Source organism: Myotis brandtii, unplaced genomic scaffold, assembly GCF_000412655.1.
Source record: "Myotis brandtii unplaced genomic scaffold, ASM41265v1 scaffold55, whole genome shotgun sequence".
Taxonomy (NCBI): domain Eukaryota; kingdom Metazoa; phylum Chordata; class Mammalia; order Chiroptera; family Vespertilionidae; genus Myotis; species Myotis brandtii.
In genome coordinates, this window is record NW_005370042.1 from 2,789,285 (window position 1) to 2,805,574 (window position 16,290).

The 16,290-nt window shown below is 47.6% G+C and overlaps 1 protein-coding gene across 3 annotated transcripts in view; it reads right to left on the reverse strand.

Annotated features, from left to right (window-relative positions):
• Positions 1 to 8,920: 8,920 nt before the first annotated feature.
• STMN2 (stathmin 2) overlaps positions 8,921 to 16,290 on the reverse strand; it is a 38,376-nt gene continuing 31,006 nt past the window's right edge. For all 3 annotated transcript variants that reach the window (XM_005878190.2, XM_014549370.1, XM_005878191.2), the window contains exons 4-5: positions 12,845 to 13,036; positions 8,921 to 10,277 (exon numbers count right to left, since the gene is read on the reverse strand). In XM_005878190.2, the coding sequence (XP_005878252.1) occupies positions 10,218 to 10,277; positions 12,845 to 13,036 (252 nt within the window). In that variant the 3' untranslated portion in view covers positions 8,921 to 10,217. The remainder of the gene's footprint in view (positions 10,278 to 12,844; positions 13,037 to 16,290) is intronic.

The window sequence follows — 16,290 nt, forward strand, 5'->3', positions numbered from 1 at the left end:
GACAGTGGTAGGGGGAAGGGCAGAAGGTGGGGTGGGAACTAGGTGGAGGGGAGCTATGGGGGGAAAAAAGAGGAACATCTGTAATAATCTGAACAATAAAGATTTAATTTAAAAAAATGGTTTAATGGTGATGATGTCCTTTAGTTTTTGCTTGTCTGGGAAGCTCTTTATCTCTTCTTGAATTCCTTGTGGGGTAAATTATTCTAGATTGTATTTATCTCTTTAAAGAGGTCCTAACCACTCCCTTCTGGCCTGTAAAGTTGCTGCTGAGAAATCAGCTGGTAGCCCTGTAGCGTCTCCTTTGAATGTAACTTGTTTTTCTCTTGCTTCATTCAAGATTGTCTCTTTAACTTTTGCCACTTCAACTACAATATGTCCTGGTGTGGGTATCTTTGGGTTCATCTTGTTTAGAATGCTATGCTTCTTGGACCTCAATGTCTGTTTCCTTTCCCAGGTTGGGAAAGTTTTCAGCCATTATTTTTTTTAAATAAAATTTTTGTTCCTTTTTTTTGCATTCTTCTCCTTCTGGGATCCCTATAATGCAAATGTTTGAGTGCTTGGTGTTATCCCAGAAGTCCCTTAAACCAGGGGTCCTCAAACTACGGCCCGCGGGCCACATGCAAATACAAATATTGTATTTGTTCTCGTTTTGTTTTTTTCACTTCAAAATAAGATATGTGCAGTGTGCATAGGAATTTGTTCATAGTGTTTTTTTAAACTATAGTCCGGCCCTGCAACGGTCTGAGGGACAGTGAACTGGCCCCCTGTTTAAAAAGTTTGAAGACCCCTGCCTTAAACTATCTTGTATTTTTGTAACTTTTTTTCTTTCTGATTGGTTGACTTCACCAGTCTATCTCTGGGTCACTGCTCCATTCTTTGTTAGCTAATCTACTGTTGATTTCTTATAATGTGCTTTTTATTTCAGTTATTGTATTCTTCAGGTCTGCTTGGTTCTTTCCTATACTTTCTGACTCTTTCTTGAAGTTCTCCCTAAGTTCTTTTATTCCACTCAAGTTTGGTGAGCCACCTTATGACCAATTCTTTGAATTCTTTATTAGGCAAGTTACTATTTCCTTTTCCCTAATCTTCCCCCAACACCTGGGAATTCTTGTTCCTTCATTTGAGAGATATTCTTCTATCTTTTCATTTTGTTTGACATTTTGTTTGTTTATTTAAATTAGACAAAATAGCTGTCTCTTCCTGTCCTGGAAAAGTGTGCTGGGTGGTTTTGGCAGGCTGGTAGAAGCCAGGTGGGTTCATAAGGTGCCTGGGGCACTGGCCCACCCAGTGGAGCCAGAACAGTTTCAGATGGGGAGGCCAGGTGCAGGTAGTACTGTCCTATTGATCCTGCCTGCTCCCTTTGCTGGGGTTGGAATGGACTCAGGCAATGTGTCCAGAACACACTTCAGTGACCCTACAGGCAAGCCCAAGCAGCTGGACAGAACCCTACCCGCCCTATGGAGGTGCAGGGGACCTAGCAGTGGTGCTCACTAACTTCATGACAGGGGATCCCCACAGTCACCAGCCTTCCTCCCCAGTCTCCCTCCTCCTTCTCTCCAGTGGTCCATGTGGAAGCGAGCCCTGTGCTGGCTGTAAGCGCCAGAAGGCTGTAGGTGCTGAGCCGCGCATGTGTTTAGGGGCCAGGGCAGGGCCTTTGGGGGGTTGGGGAACAGCTGTTGGAGGGGAGACCAGGTGGGTGTGCTGACATCTGATGTTCCTGCTGCTCCCGTTCTTCAGAGGCCAAAGCTCCAGGCTACAATGCTGTGAACGCAGCATGGTGATACTGCAGGAAGGCCAAAGCCCCCAGCAGCGCTCCCACTGCCCCATGGAGGTGGAGGGAACCGTAAGCAATGGCCCAGGGAGTTCCCATGGCCCCCAAGGGCTCCCTCCGCTCCCCAGCCTTTTCCCTTGTTTGTTGTCAGAGCTGGCCATTCAGTGTTAGGTTGTCTTACAGGAGCAATTGCTACCTACATGAGTGTATTTTTTATTTTGTTCACAGGAGGGGTGAGTTTAGCATCCCCCTACACTGCTGCCATCTTGTACTCTCTGGACTTGAAAATTTAAGTTCATCTTCAGCTCTTCTAGCAAGACTTTGTCAAGTCCAGTCCTTTCCTCTCTATGTCCAAAGCTTCCTTCCTGGTCCAACACTTGTAACTTTATGGGGAAATACTCCCATTTTACAGGTGTCTAATTCATGCCAGGTGGACACAGCATTTGGTGTGGTGTATTGGGTAATGCGTGGAAGAGTGAAGACACACTTCACGGTGAAGGTTGTGGGCATGGGGGTCCTGGGCAGGAAGTGTCACTGGTAGAAAAATGTCAGGTGTGATGTCAGTCACCTGGGTACAGGTGGGCCTGCTGGTAAATCCGTAGAAATGAGGAAGAAGTTTCACTAACAAAGATGTTCTTCAAGTTAGACGTCCATATCACCCATTTTAAAGATGGGTTTTACCACCCGGTAAAGGTGAGGGAGTCAGGCAAGAGGCGTGTAGGGATGGCAGCCGCTGGGCCGAGTGTTGTGTTCGGAGGAAAGCATAAAGAACAGGGCGGCCCGACTATAAAAGCATCAGAGACTTGGGTTTTATTAGTCGGATTAGTTTTCCGAGTGCTCTTCCTGTGTTTCCACTTTATTCTCTTTTATGACTTAGTAAAGACTTTACAGGTCTTGGCTTGTATCCGTGCTGCAAGGGGACAGAGCAGACCTCCCTGGAATCCGCATGGTGGTGGCGGTGGATGGGCTCAAAGGGAAGGTCCCGAGTCAGAGCAGCCCACGAGCTTGGGAGGCAGTGGATGAAGGGATGGAAGATGTGGCTGTACAGCTCAGCACCTGCTCCACCACTTACTACCTGTGTGACCCCATCCAGTTACTGGACATCTCTGAGTCTCAGGTTCCTCATCCACAAAATAATGATGATGATATCCACTCACTGGGCCGGGAAGATTAAATACAGGGTGGGCAAAAAAAGTAGGTTTGAGGTTGTTCATATAGAAAATAATGTCATAATTAATAAATAATAACAAGAATAACTGTTTCATGTACTCAAAACTATAAACCTACTTTTGCCCCACCCTGTATATGAATGTATGTCAAGTGCTTAAAACAGTGCCAAGTATATAACAAATATTATACCACCCTCTCCTCTTCACCAGGAAACTCTACTTTTGGTACTAAATTTGGGAGGTCCTGCCTTTTATTTTGTGAACATAAATGATAATCTTATATTCTTTATGTCCTGAAAAATTTACTAACCTCCATTTGCCTCTCTGATCGAGATTTTCTAGTCTCTAAACCATATATTGCATCTTATCACCAGAATACTTTTCCTCAGGGCCCGCTTTCACCATGACCTTGGCTGTATAGTCTGTGGAGTGTCACCTTTTTCCTTACCTCTCCTGTGTTCAGGTTGGTCTCATCTACTATCCTTGTTCCTACCTCAGCTTTCAACCATTTTATGGGCCACCTCCATTAGGTATTTCACCTGTTTCTTGAACTCGGTATAGTTACATCTGAGCTCTTTCTCCTTCACTCCTCTCATTCATTATCTTGTATTTCCTCTCCTATTGCTGGTGGGCAGGGGTGAGTTGAGGGCACCTAGTCATGACCCAATAGAAACTAAGAAATCTCAATAGAAATACATAATTGTTGACACTTCTCATCCCTTATATCCAGTATCAATTGGCTGCCTTGTGGTTTTGGTTCTACATCCTAAATAATTCCACATTCCATCTCTCTCATTAGCTTTTGTCTTGATTATTGATATAGACTCCTATATTCTTGCCTCTAATCTTGTTCTACTTCAAACCATCCTCCACACAGCAATTAAAATAATCTTACTGATACACAGATGAAATTGCCCTGGTCTCCTCTTCATACTTTAACTAGAGGCCCGGTACACAAAATTCGTGCATGGGGGGGGGGGCCCCTCAGCCCGGCCTGCCCCCTCTCCAATCCGGACCCCTCGGGGGATATCTGACTGCTGGTTTAGGATCGGGTCGAAACCGGCAGTTGGACATCCCTCTCACAATCTGGGACTGCTAGCTCCTAACTGCTCATCTGCCTGCCTGCCTGATTACCCCTACTGGCCCCCCTGCCTGCCTGATCACCCCTAACTGCCTTTGCCTGCTGTCCTGGTTGCCCCGAACTGACCCCCCCGCCAGCCTGGTTGCCTGCAACTGCACCTCCTACTGGCCTGGTCGCCCCTCACTGCCCCCCTCTGCCGGCCTGGTCGCCCCACACAACCTGCTGTTCAGTCATTTGGTCATCCCTCACTAATCCCCTCTGCCGGCCTGGTTGCCCCACCCAGCCTGCTGTTCAGTCGTTTGTTGTCCCCCACTAACGCCCTTGCTGGCCTGGTCACCCCACGCAGCCTGGTGCTCAGTTGTTTGGTCATCCCCCACTAACCCCCCTGCCAGCCTGGTCGCCTCACTCAGCCTGTTTGGTCGTCCGTTCGGTCATCCATTCGGTTGTGATGGCCCCTGGCTCTTTATATACATAGATGGCTTTCTATTGTGTGAAGCTGGAGTCCCCTTCCACTTGCCATCTAGTCCCTGCTTCTCCACTATTCTCATCTCCCGTCATTGCTCAGTGTCTACCTTGTGCTTCAGCCGTGAATGAACCATCATGCCATTTCCTGATCCGGTGCCTTTGCACACTAAGTTCCTTCTACCGGGAAGACCCTTCACTCATGAGTCTACTTGAAAAACACCCTCTGTCCTCCAGTGTCACCTTTTGGTGATGTTTCTTCTCATTCTCATGCTCATGTTAAGCACTATCTACCTACAAATAGTTCAATCTTCAAAGTAATAATATACTTATCTGTCTATATATATTCCCATGCACACACACTACATTGAAAGTAAACCATTTGTTTACAGGTCTGTGTCCCCTACCAGACTGAGTTCCTGCTGGGTGGGATTGCAGGTTAGTCATCTCCCTCTTCCTTCTCATGATACTCCAATGTTATAGGTGGTCCAGTAATCTTCACTGAATAAATTAATAAACAGAATAAATCATACCCTTTACAATGAGAGTGTAAGGTCTGCAAGGACAAACACAGGCCTTTTATACACATTCTTACATCTCACTCATAGTCTGAACTTAGGAAGTAATCAACAAATCCTTATTGACAATCTCTGTTGAACTCAGCCACAGAGAAGCAGAGTCTGTTTTATATTTTGTGAACAAATGTTTTGTGACTCGATGCCATGCTCTCATGATTAGATTTATGTTCCTTTAGAGTAAGGACACTATTCTATACATCGCCAGCCCCACAGTGACTCCCACAGTGCCGTTTAATGAATGCCAATTGATCAAATAACCAGGTAGCTCTTATGGCTTTTATTTTCCGGAACAGTCTCTGGGATCTCCCATTAATGGTTCCTGGTGAAGATGTTGCCGAGGCCTCTGGGAACCACCTTCTTTATACGCCCTGGTGCTCTGCTGGGAATAGCATCTCTAGGTGTCTCACCTGGAGAGCAGCTGGCCATCCCGGTTCACCAGGCGATGGCAGTGCTCGGCCCGATCACAGGGCTGGCACTGTGTCCAGTGAGTGCTGGGCAGCCTGTCCACTGGGAGGCCGCTTTCAATTCTGCCCCGAACAGCAGGGCGCCCTCCGTGTTTCCTTATCTGCCAACCAGAAGTGATAATCGCCTCTTGTCTATCTGGATGAGTTGTGAGGCGGGGAAGCAGGGCCATTCACTGGGAAGGCAGCAGCGGCTGAAAGTGCTCGAACAGCATCAGTGCCGAGCGGAAGCCGAAGACTCCTTGTCACCAGGGTTAGCACCTGCTGCACCGGCGGCTGGGTGGTGAGAGTGGTGACCAATTGGGAAGTGGAGATGTGTTCCGTTAGATAAGGATAATTATAGGTTATGGATATGAAACACATTTCTTTTTTTCTTCCGTTTTAATACATTTTAATCCAACGACAGTATTTGTCATCATGTATTTAATTAGTGATGTCAAAGCAATGGGTAGTATTTTATATCCAAGTCTTATTTCTTAGATGAGTGGACAGGGGTGCTTCCCGAGTAAAACAATTGCCTGGGTTAAAGAGTTGTTGGCACATGTGATCACACACTGCCCCCTCGTGGTCTGAAAGATGACTACATGGTTTTTGACAGCAATTAGAAGGATGAAAATGAAGTCGAAGTGGGAGGGAGCGGGATGGGAGGGAATGAGGGGAGCTTTGCAGTGGCCATGTTAAAATGAGGTGCCCATTGTACAAACATACAAATGCAGATGTTGAGTGATCAGCTGGCTCTATGAGACTGAAGTTCAGGCGACGAATCTAGAGATAAAGGTTTGGGAGCTGTCGGTATGTAGATGATGTTTACGTTCGGGGCAGTGACGGCCTTGAGAAGGAAGATATCACAGAGAAGCCCTGGCCTGGCGGCTCAGTTGGTTGGAGCATCGTCCTGTTCACCAAAAGGTTGTGGGTTCAATTCCCAATCAGGGCACATACCTAGGTTGTGGGTTTGATCCCCAGTCGAGATGCATATGGGAGGCAGCTGATCCATGTGTCTCTCACTCAAAAAAAAAAAAAAATAAAATCAATACAAACATATCCTTAGGTGAGAATTTAAAAGAAAGGAAGAGAGAAAAAGAAAGATATCATAGAGGAGACAGTCATCAGTTATGTCAAATAATGTCAAACAAGATGAGGCTGAGAATTCACCTTCGACCCAGCAGCATGGAGACCGTGGGGACCCTGACAAGCCTCGTAAGGACAGCGCAGTGTGGGCCGAGGCCGCATGGAGAGGGTTCACGAGAGACGAGGAGGAGGAAAGGGCAGTGAGTGAGACAGTGCTGCACAGGGGAGCTGGGGACTGTGCCAGAGGCTGGTGGGAAAGTGCAATAGGATTTTTCTAGGATGGAAGAAGTGATAGCATGTTTAATGCTGGTGCTGTAGAAAGAAACATGACATAGGAGAGTTCCCGGAGCGATCCGTCTGAGCTGGTGAGAGAAGCTGGGCCTCATGTAGAAATGGCTCGTCCCTGGCCACAGCAGAAAAGGCGGAGCAGAAGTGTGAGGGGCGGGGGATGCGTTGCTGGGGTCCATGCATATCATATCCCAATTACTTCGTTTCTCAGTGAGTCATCAGCTGGGTGTGAGGACGGGGAGGAAATGTTAGAAGTGTGAGGAGGTTTAAGAGAATGTAAAGAACTAAAGCGTGGTTGCTGGGAAATGTGAAGGGCTTGCTTGGGGCTTATGTTCATGAATTTAAAGGAAGGCCAGTCAGGATAGCTGTGTTCATCTGCATGGGGACAGGTGTGGGCTCGGTGGAGAGTTAGTTTAGTAGGAAAAATACGGCAGTAGGATTGGAATAGAATAGAGCACAGCATTTATTTTTCCTCAAAGACCTGAGTGCTTGCTGCTAACCTAAAAGTTAGCAGAAAGGCCCGCTTCTTGGATGTGGAAATGGATGGCCTCTAAAATATCCATCATGCCCTTGCTGGGTTGCTCAGTGGGTTAGTGTATTGTCCCAATATGCCAAGATTATAGGTTCAATCCCTGGTCAGGGCACATACAAGAGTCAACCAATGAATGCATGAATAAGTGGGACAACAAATTGATGTGTCTCTCTCCCTTCCTCTCTCTCTAAAAATAAAAAAATAAAACATCCATCACATCCTTATCCCTTGACACAGGATGGACTCCACTGGACTGTGGGGGCAAGGAAGAGAGAAGAGTTGATTATGACCCAAGAAGAGGGAGAGGGGACAATTCCATGACCGTGTGTGCCGTTGCAGACCATCATGGCCTGGCTCACTGTCTGTCATAGAGCTTGCAGAACCGAATTGATACCTTATTTAATGGGTGTTTAGGGAGTGAGGTACCATATTCATCACAAACAGTCTGAAGAGACTTTGGGGGACCAATGGATTTAAATGAGTGTTCATAAACCTTGCTCCTACCTTGAATACACGAAGGGTCTGTGGGAGCCTCAGCCGTGGGGCTGGTGTGTTAGGGAATTATAACCTGCAGAGGTGGTTGATGCCAACATGCACGGGAAGCTTTTGTGTGCTAGTTTTCCTTTTTACCCTTTTGTTCTTTTACCCTTGAAAATAATGCCTGTGACTCTAGTTACCACCAAAGTAAGCCAATCAGAAGCTGATTGATATTTCAAAAAAGGGATCACGGAGCTCCTGTTTTTAAGCATTTGTGTGCATAGTGTTGCAGGGCTAGATTTTCCCCACAAGTACAGATGCTCAAGGTGGAGACCAGATGGCCTCAACCTTCAACTTGGCTTGTTAGCACTGCCATGGATGACAGCCCAGTTTATTTTTTTTCATAAATCCATGTGGTTTCAATTATTTATGATTTCCTGCTAAACTGGACGTGGTTCCGCTGGTCCTGTAGGACCATCTGCGCCATGGGCAGGACCCGCTGTACCCATGTGTGCACCGTGTGATTGGCAGTGCAAATGCAGCAGGAGGGCAGGGAGGCCGCACTTTCATAGGCTGGGGAGGTGGCCTGGGGCCAGAGGAGCCTGAGGGGGTGCCAGGAACCTTCCAGGGTTTTTGAAAGGGGCTCTCACCCTCAGAACAATCAGTTCGGTCCGAATCTCTGGTGCCTCCATCAGTCCTGAAGGTGTTTAAGGGGACCAGATCAAAGACACCTCCCGCCATGCAGGCCTTAGAGAGGGACAGAGAAGAGAGGCCGCCTGCTGCTCCAGAGGGGAAGGGAGCCAGCATGCACTGGCTTCCTCAAGCTCTAATTACTGTCTCTTTGCTTATTTACTTGTTTGTTTATTTTAGATAATTTTTGTGAGTTTGAGCCAAACTGATGACATATGCCAGGAAGCAAGGTCTCAAACGCTCCAGGTCTTTGCTGCTGAGACAGCCTAATCCACTGGCCATTTGCAGATCTGGACTCCGGGCTCAGACCCATGAGGGGGCAAGAGAACAGACCAACCCTTGATTAGTTCACAGAACTCCAATTCTTTATTCATCACAGCTTGCTCACAATGACATACAGGAAAGAGCACTAATGAAGAGTAAATATGCAGGCAGCAACCTTGGGGAGTTGGGAGGTGGGGAGAAACGACTTCAAAACTGTGATAGGTCCTGACGTGGGTGTCTGGTGATTCTTAGTTGGCACAGTGCCCTGCCTACCCCCTTCGCTGCGTCAGCCCTCGCAGATGAAGTGATATATATTTTTTTAATCGGCAGGATTGCCTCACACTGGGGAAGAAAGACCAGCTTGTGTGAAAGTCCGCAGTGTTTCTGACTTTGTGTATGTGTGTGTAGATGTGTGTGTGTGTATTTCAACGCAACGACCAGCTCACAGTTTCCAAGTGAAAACTATTCAGTAGCATCATGTACTTGTACTATAGGTAAGAGCTTAAAATGAACATCGTCCATCATGGCATCCACAAATAAGCCACCTGACACGTTAATTAATTCATTCCATCAACAGAACTTAAAGGAGAGAACTAAGCCCACTTCATGAAGAGCGATTTCACGGCTGCTGGAGCCGTTTAAAACAGCACTTTAAAGGGTCCCTTGTTTTGCTTCCACCCAGATTGATCTCAGGCCTGTCTTCTCATCCATCCCTTTCTAAAACCGAAGCACGTCGGTAGCACACAATCCAGTAGAAGCGAATGTCAATGCTATGATTGGTGGGTATTCTTAGCCTGGTTTTGCCGTTTCTAGGCAGTAAGTAGGTTATGAACGAACAAATGTAGAGTTAGGTGTGGAGTCATAACACCTGTGGTCTGGGGATGGGCTCGGTCAAGTTCAGGGATGACAGCGCTGTCTAGGTCATTAGGCAATGGTGGATCTCTAGCACCATAGACTGTCTACTGACCTCGTTTTTCTGTTGGAATGAGAAAGGCAGGGACGGTAGTCAGACGTGGGGAGCTTCGGAATGAACAGACCCAGCGATTTCATTTGCGTGGAAAGACACAACGTCAAAAGCCTGTTACAGGACATGTAAGGTTATGAAATAACTTGCATAATGCAATACTTGTATTTTTTAACAAAAATGTAAGTATTTACAAAATAAGAACCAAGGTATTTTTTTAAACATCAAGCAAAACATTCTGCAAAGAGACCGCATTGATTTCTTTTATTTTTGATTCTGTTTTTGTGTGTTTTTTAAATAGTGAGTTCTTCTTAAACCATGTCATACATTTCTCATACTGATATCGCAAGATCCCTTATGCTATAGGCAGGGGGACTTCCTAGCGGCGGGGCGTGCCATACCCTCCGTCGCCTCAGCCGGACAGTTCCACCTGCAGCTCCTTGTTCCTGCGCACCTCCGCGGCGTGCCTCTCCTGCAAGACACCAAGGGACAAGCTGGGTCACGGAGCCCGCTGTCTGCTCCACGCAGAACCAGGGGGACCCGCCCGCTCCTTTGCATGCGGTGTGCTTGACTGGAAGGAACCTCGTTTGACATCTACCTTCAGGAAATGTTCTCATTTCCCGAGAAAGGAACACATGGAACCCAATACGTGTCACATTGCAGAAGCTCTTAGGAGACTTACGGCATCTTAAAAAAACAACAACCATTGTATTCAACCGAAACTATGACCAGAAGAGAATTTTCACTGTTATGGCCACTGTGTAAATCCAGACGGTGACCACTGCTCAGGATTCCTGATGTATCAGGTGGGGAACTTTCTGCAGGTCGAATTGAGAATCCTGCTGTGATGAGATGAGTGTGCCCATGCCTAGCAATGCCACGTAGGTTTTTTTTAGGGCATAGGTAGGATGTGAGGTAAAGGTGGAGTCACAGTGATCCTGAATGGAACACAGTGGTTCTCCGCTGTCCATGGTACCAGAACCTGTCAGCAGGCATCTCACCAGTTGCGTGGGAAAGTGGGGACTGAGGGTACATGGAGGAATGTTCAGGGTCATGAGTCTAAATTTTAGCCAATGGAGCTTTGCTCTCCTGCATCTCAGTCAAGCGCTCACTATGGTACCACCATATGTAACCTGCAGCGAGCTGGTGTCTGGTGCCTCCTCCGAATGCTGACCTGACCCATGTACTGTAGGTGGAATAGTTCTGAGAGTATGAAAGGACTGGGCTTACATAAGTAAGGGGAGGGTGACTGCTCAGAAAAGGATTGAGGCAGACTGTCTCAAAGACCCTCTTTCACAAGGCTTAATCTGATTTTTGAAAATGGACAGAGTTGACTACTCATATTTTGAAAAGAAGGTTTTGAGGGGTGGTAATGGTGGTGGTGGTGGTGGTGATTATGATGATGATGGTGGTGATTATGGTGATGGTGATGCTGGTGATGGTAGTGATGATGATGATGGTGGGGGTGGTAATGATGGTGGTGATGATGATAGTGGTGGTGGTGATTATGGTGATGGTAGTGATGGTGATGATTGTGGTGGTGGTAGTGATGGTGGTGGTGGTGGTGGTGGTGATGGTGGTGATGGTGATGATTGTGGTGGTGAGGTAATGGTAGTAATGGTGATGGTGGTGGTGTGGTGGTGATGATGGTGATGATGGTGGTGTTAGTGATGGTGGTGATGGTGGTGGTGGTGATGGTGATAATGGTGGTGGTGGTGATGGTGATGGGGGTGGTGGTAGTGATGGTGGTGATGGTGGTGGTGATGGTGGTGGTGGTAGGGATGGTGGTGATGGTGGTGGTGATGGTGGTGGTGGTAGGGATGGTGGTGATGGTGGTGGTGATGGTGGTGGTGGTAGGGATGGTGGTGATGGTGGTGGTGATGGTGGTGGTGGTAGGGATGGTGGTGATGGTGGTGGTGATGGTGGTGGTGGTAGGGATGGTGGTGATGGTGGTGGTGATGGTGGTGGTGGTAGGGATGGTGGTGATGGTGGTGGTGATGGTGGTGGTGGTAGGGATGGTGGTGATGGTGGTGGTGATGGTGGTGGTGGTAGGGATGGTGGTGATGGTGGTGGTGATGGTGGTGGTGGTAGGGATGGTGGTGATGGTGGTGGTGATGGTGGTGGTGGTAGGGATGGTGGTGATGGTGGTGGTGATGGTGGTGGTGGTAGGGATGGTGGTGATGGTGGTGGTGATGGTGGTGGTGGTAGGGATGGTGGTGATGGTGGTGGTGATGGTGGTGGTGGTAGGGATGGTGGTGATGGTGGTGGTGATGGTGGTGGTGGTGGTGGTGGTGATGGTGATGGTGGTGGTGGTGATGATGGCAATAGTGGAGGTGGTGAGTGGTGGTGGCCCTGGCTGTGTATAGCACAGAGCCCACAGAAGGGCAAGAAGGAACATTTTGGGGAGGATCTGCAGCACCACTCATCCTGACTGATGGGACAGAGTTTACATTCAGTGGAGAGAAGGGCACCAGGGTATGGACGTGAGGAAATGAACACCTCCCCTTTGCTCCCCTTCACTTTGGCTCCATGCAGTGTTATCACAGCCAAGCTTTCCACATAGATGTTCCCAGGTGGAGAGAACAGGTTCCCCCCACTCATACATACTCTGTCCTTTTCTGACAAATACATTTTTCCAACTTAATATTGATGTACTTAACATTGCATATTAATTAGTGGTTAAACTAAAATTAAGCATTATATAGTATATATGTATGAAGCATTGCATGGTCCTAATTTAATATTTCCAATAGGTTGGCTCTGAAGGTTAGTACAGCGGTCTTTCCTACATTAGAAAAGCATGAACTAGCCCCCCCTTAACCCATTCTCCCTGGAACTTTGACACAATCCCAGCCTCCCAGTGGGGCCCAACGCCCGGCCCATGGTACAGCCCCACTAGGTCTGTCTATACACTGAGGCCCGAGCACGGGGTGAGCTGTGCCCGCATGCGCAGGCTCTGACCCAGTCTCTGGTGCCCGATTTGCAGTTCACCCAGCGGTGTCTGAGGAATGCACCTGCTCAGGACCCCGAGGTGATTACCTTTTCCTGCAGACGTTCAATGATAGCGGCTAGATTAGCCTCACGGTTTTCCTTAATCTGTTCCATCTTCAGGATCAGCTTTTCCTCGGCCATTTTGCTGAAGTTGTTGTTTTCCTCCAGTGCCTTCTGCAGGACTTCCCGCTCATGCTCCCGCTTCTCCGCCAGCTGTTTCAGCACCTGGGCCTCCTGAGACTGGGCGAGAGAAACATGTCCTCTTAGGCACCCAACGCGAGCCTGGCGGAGGAGTGGCCCAGACCCCAGCGCGCTCTTAGCAAACAAGCAGCGTGTCTGGCTGGAGCACGCTGGCCATTGGGCCTCACCACCATGCCTCAGGGTTTCCTACAGGCGGGAGCTGGGAGCTGTGGCTAGCTGGATATTCAGATGTGAGCTTTCTGGACAGGCTGTCTTAGAAGAAACATTTAACCCTCACTGAAGAGTTTTTGTTTCTGTTGTTTTTTTTTTTAATGAGTTGCTGCTATGCATTTATGCAACAGGGGATGCTGTAGTTAATCACTGGGTAGCAACATCTACCGAAGCCTGAGGACAATAGGTAGGATTGGAGCAAGGTCGGTCTTCTTTCTGCCTCATTATTTTAGATCGGCTGTAGGCTGGGTGCTGCAATGAACTTTTGCTTTCGCCAATCTAATCACTACATTTACTTCCTGGTTTAATTCCATGCCCCTCTCCCCCTCCCTAACCTCCCCCCCTTTTTTCTTGTGCCAAGTTATCCTTGGAGACTTGTCTATAGTGCAAACTTAAGGTCCACATGGCCGCAGACAACAGGAAGTCTTTGTTCTGACCTCTCTGTGGCATTCTGAGGTCACCTAGGTCCTTTTTGAAACCCTGTGGCTGCTTAGTGATCTGAGCAGAAACACCAGGAGCAGACACCCCTCACCCCTGCATTTGCTCTGCATTTTCTGGTCTGCCATTCACCTGCAGCAGCAGGGGGCAGCATAGTTCTGCGCATGAATGTTAACAGCCACCAGGGAGCTTGGTAAACAAGCAGAGGCCTGGTCCACCGCCAGAGATTTCGATTCTGTGGCGGTTTGGTGAGACCCAGGAACCTATATTTTTGACCAGCATCCCTAGTCATTATAACGCAGGCAGTTCTCAGTGTATGTTTGAAAAGTACACTGGCACAGGCCTGTGTTCACATTTTAGCTGTGTTGGTGACCCTGGATGTGTTAACTTCTTTCCACATTCATTTGCTCCTCCACAATTACATAGATGTTTTTATACTGGACTTTCCAGGGGTAAGACTAAATTATTACACGCTCATTGTTTCTGGGCAATTCCCTGGGATTGGCTGGTCCTCTGAGATGGATTAAATGTGAGTATCTACACAATGGTAGATAAGAAATATATTCCATGGGCTGTTAAGTATTAATACCACTGAAAGCATCAATAGGAAAACATTTTAGTTGAAGGTAGTGGTCATGGGGTCTTACTAAATAAATCTTGATGTATAAACAGTATGAGATTTGACAGGGATAGAAACTCAGATAAAGTTCTACAGGTGTGGTAAAATGGTGATATTCTACAGAAAGCCTAATGAGTCCTGTGGATGTGTTTATTCTGACCTTTATCAGGAACATGTTGATGATTTGTGGGAGATTAGAAAATCCTGGGAACTGAGCCCACTTCTAGTTTTAACCCCATAATGGTTTCACTGACATCTCAGTGGGCCACATTCCTGCTTCGTTATAGTTTGCCATAAAACCGATATGAAAAACAAGGAGAAAATGTTAACACAAAACAAGTTCAAAATCAAATGGAGCTTTTCTGGAGAAACATGAAAAGCATTTTCTAGCTGGTTCATCCTCCTGCGTGGACTTTGCTTCTTTTCTGCTACCAGGGCTACTGAATTGTTTCAGAGAGAAAGAGACATTGATAGAAGGTGTGTGTGTGTGTGTGTGTGTGTGTGTGTGTGTGTGTGTGTGTGTTTAAAGTTTTTCTCTGAGAATAGTCTTTACGCAATTATTACCTTTTGGCATATGGATAAAGATAGTGCCTATCTCATAGGATTGTTTATAAGCATCAAATGAAATGTTTGCAAGACACTCAGCTAGTGTCCGGTACAGAGTAAGCTAGTACTGGGCAAATGGAAGCCATTATTATTGAAACCCAAACTCAATCCCCGGTGACTGGGAGATGATGGCAATTGAAGCTACTGGTACAAACTCAGGTGTAAAATTCTGGCTGCCTCCTGTGTGCAGGATATTTGTGTGCAAACATCTTGAGTTATTGACATCAGTGGGTTCAGGGTCCTCATGGTGATGATACAACCCTTTCCCATCTCCCTCCTCTGTACCACCCTCATCTGCTGAATGGGCTGCAGCGATAGAAAATGTCACAGTCAGTGAGCACCTCAAAGAAACAGGAGGACACCACTGATCCTTCATCTGAGACACGCAGTTCAATCTGTAACCCCCAGACCAGAGCACTTCCAGAGGGAGAGAAGTCTGGGTTATCACAAGTGAGGGTGCCACGTGTCTGAGAACTAGAGGTAAGATTGGAATCGAGGTTTCTCTTGTAATGGACAGGAAACCCTGAGGCAGCGCCAGGAAAGAAAACCAAATAGATAAAAATAAAGCCCAACAAAATGTAACTTCAAGCCCTCTCTGTGGACAGGGCTTCTGGGTGATTCTTCTCTGGACAGGGTATTAGCAGGCCCTCCCCTCTCCCTCCTCAGTACACCCAGCCTGGTGGCCTAGATAGGAGCCCCCTGGCTAGATGAGCGCCACCTGGATAAATGGGAGCCACCTGGACTTTTTATGGACATTTTTCTGCGGAGAGAGTTACCACGGGTAGTTATCAAGGGGTAACTGCGTAATTTTTAATTTCCAAGTGCTCAAGTTAACTTTGGATCTTGCATTCTTAATTTTCTTCTGCAAAAGAGCTGATGACAATCAGGAGACAGCAGGGGAAAGGGCCTGAGAAAGGAAGCCCTTGGAATTAAAAGGCTAAAATAGCAACACACACCTTTGCCAACTTCTTGCCCTGGTGGGGCACCCTGGGTCTGTGGGAGCAAGTGCCCGCGGGCCCCACTGTCAGTGGTGGAGAGAGGCCTGCTGCATCCGGGAGCGGCGTTTAAGGCGTTAGCATTTCTGCACCCACTGAGGCTAAATGAGAGGCCCAGCCTGGGTTCGAAGTGCGTTTCATTAGCGCAGCTCACGGGGTGAGACAGAAACCGGGGCAGCAGTGCAGTGTGCGCTCACGTGCGGCCACTGCTACGCGGCAGAGACCGGCACTGGAAGGGACGGCGACAGCCACTGTGTCTCAGCGAATGCACTGCTACGACCTGACACTTATCTGTGTCTCTGAAAAACTGCAGGCTGAGACAGCGATGATGAAATGAATGCCTCGCTGAGAAAATAGTTATGGCTCCCTATTTCGGTCCTTCCTCATAGGCACTCAATTCTCAAACAGCTTCTTCAAAGAGTCTT